A 2,459-nucleotide genomic window follows, 5' to 3' on the forward strand; every position below is an offset into this window, starting at 1 on the left:
GAGAGAGGGGCTGGGTAGGAGGGGGGTTGGGGGGTCAAGGGTAAGGGTGAAAAAAATGAAATTTTGAAATTGAAATATTTTTTGAAACAAACTTAAAATTATTTTTTTTGGAGGGGGGTGGTTGGGGGCAGGTTTGAAGTTGGAAGAGAGTTTTGGAAAATGTTTTCCATAAGTTTTGAATGGAAGTCATTTTCCTTAAATTTGAGGAAAATGAGTTGATTTGGAAAACATTTTCCAAAACATTTAGCCTAACCAAACATGAGAAAATTGGAAAACATTTTTCGGAAAATGTTTTCCTTCATACCAAACACACCCTAAATTACTACTTATTTTACTAACCATTTTGATTTGATCTATGTTTGTTTAGGAGCAATAAATCAATTAACGAAGAACTTGGCCTGCGAATGGGGAAAAGATAATATTCGAGTTAACGCTGTTGCACCTTGGATTATTGATACCGCCCTTACAGATACTGTAGCTGTAAGTATCTTTTTCTCTTTATTTAAAAGGGAAAATGGTCTGATATACTCCTCAATTTTAACTTGTGATTCAAAGTTGTCTTACAAAAGTGGTTCATAGATATCCTTATTGTTACACAAATGACTCAGATATACCGCTAACTTATGTCGTTTTGTTTTAATATTTGTAGGAAGATTTTGAGTCATCAGATGTGGAGAAGTTAATAAAGAGAACTCCAATTAGCAGGATGGGAAAGCCAAATGAAGTATCATCACTTGTGGCTTACTTATGTTTTCCAGCTGCTGCTTATATAACTGGCCAAATCATTTGTGTTGATGGTGGAAAAACTGTTTCTGGATTTCCATGATTAATTACTTACTTACATGTCTAAACTTTCTACTCAATTGGGGAAAGGCTCATAAATCATAATAATTGTCAATTTACAGAAGCAGTCAAGTGTATTATTAATTTTTATTTAGTCTTTGTAGTGTCGTTATGGTATGATTGTATTTACATACAGTAGATAATAAAATTCGCGTCGAGAAAACAATAATCAAGAACGGAAAATTATTGAACAATCGTATTTATTATTTCAAAGTGTGAGTGTTACAATCTCTATGATTCCTCTGAATTCGCCTTTTCAAATATAAATTCAAGGGCTCTTGAGCTTGATCTTGAATCTTTGATGAACTTGAACTTGATCTTTATCTTGATCTTGACTTTTACTTGAATTCAAGGGCTTCGAGCTTGTTCTTGAATCCGATGGTCTTGATCTTGATCGTTCTTGAACTTGAATGCTTGAATTCTTAAACTTGTAGCTTTATAGAGAATTTTATGGCGTTTGTACCTGTCAATTTTTGCTGAATGCCTCTCAAAGTGAGAGAGTCTTTCCATTATATAGAGAAAATAAAGATTACACATCCCTAAAGATCCGCCTCCTATCCCTAAAGGTCAGCTATTCTATCTCTACAAATCTGCTATTCAACTCCTCCTAATCTGCCTTGCTATCCCTCCAAATCAGTTATTCTATCACAATATTGATTCCTTTGATTCTACAACAAATGTATATGATCATGCTAATTTATATCACTATATAATTACATTAATATATACAATCATTTAGTTGTCCATCATGCTAACATCCCCCCTCAAATTGATGCTGGTGGATCAAAAAGCATCAATTTGCCTACTAGAAACTGATGGCGTTGCCGTGCCATGAATTTTGTAAATGCATCAGCTATTTGAAGATCACTGGACACGTGTGGAAGAGTAATGACTCATTTATCTACAACTTCTTGTATATAATGACAATCCACTTCGATGTGTTTGGTCCTCTCATGAAAAATTGGATTAGTAGTAATTTGAATAGCACTTGTATTGTCAGCGTGGAGAGGAGTAGGATGAGATTGAGGAAATCCAATCTCAGCAAGGAATCCACGAAGCCATACAACTTCAAAGCAAGCAATAGACATGGATCGATATTCAGCCTCTGTTGAAGATTTTGACACACTTGCTTTTTTACTCTTCCAAGATATCAATGACTCTCCAAGAAACATACACCAACTAGAGACTGAACGACGAGTATCAGGACATCCCGCCCAAATCAGAATCACTAAAAGCATTAAGACGAATAGGAGAACCACTTGGAAAGAACAATTCACGAATAGATGTTCCTAGAAGATACCGAATGATGCGACGAACAACCACCAAGTGGAGATGACGGGGAGCTTGCATAAATTGACTAACTTGTTGAACTACACAAGAGATATTGGGCCGAGTAATAGTAAGGTAATTTAGACTCCCAATAATTGTCGAAATATAGTTGGATCAGGAAGAAGATCGCCTTCCTCATGACGATACTTCACATTTAATTCCAATGGAGTATCTACGGATGATGAATCTTGAAGACCAGCTAAAGAAATCAGATCTTGAGTATATTTGTGTTGGTTTAGAAACACACCTGAAGCAACATTATGAACTTCCAAACCAAAAAAATAAGT

At 35.3% G+C, this 2,459-nt stretch overlaps 1 protein-coding gene across 1 annotated transcript in view; it reads left to right on the top strand.

Annotated features, from left to right (window-relative positions):
* The window catches only part of LOC102590679 (tropinone reductase homolog), a 3,634-nt gene extending 2,697 nt beyond the window's left edge, over positions 1-937 (top strand). Inside the window, exons 4-5 of the mRNA XM_006355299.2 lie at positions 368-480; positions 650-937. Of these exons, the coding sequence (XP_006355361.1) occupies positions 368-480; positions 650-826 (290 nt within the window). The 3' untranslated portion in view covers positions 827-937. The remainder of the gene's footprint in view (positions 1-367; positions 481-649) is intronic.
* Positions 938-2,459: the final 1,522 nt, after the last annotated feature.

Source organism: Solanum tuberosum, unplaced genomic scaffold (assembly GCF_000226075.1).
Source record: "Solanum tuberosum cultivar DM 1-3 516 R44 unplaced genomic scaffold, SolTub_3.0 scf00185, whole genome shotgun sequence".
In the NCBI taxonomy this organism is placed as follows: Eukaryota; Viridiplantae; Streptophyta; class Magnoliopsida; order Solanales; family Solanaceae; genus Solanum; species Solanum tuberosum.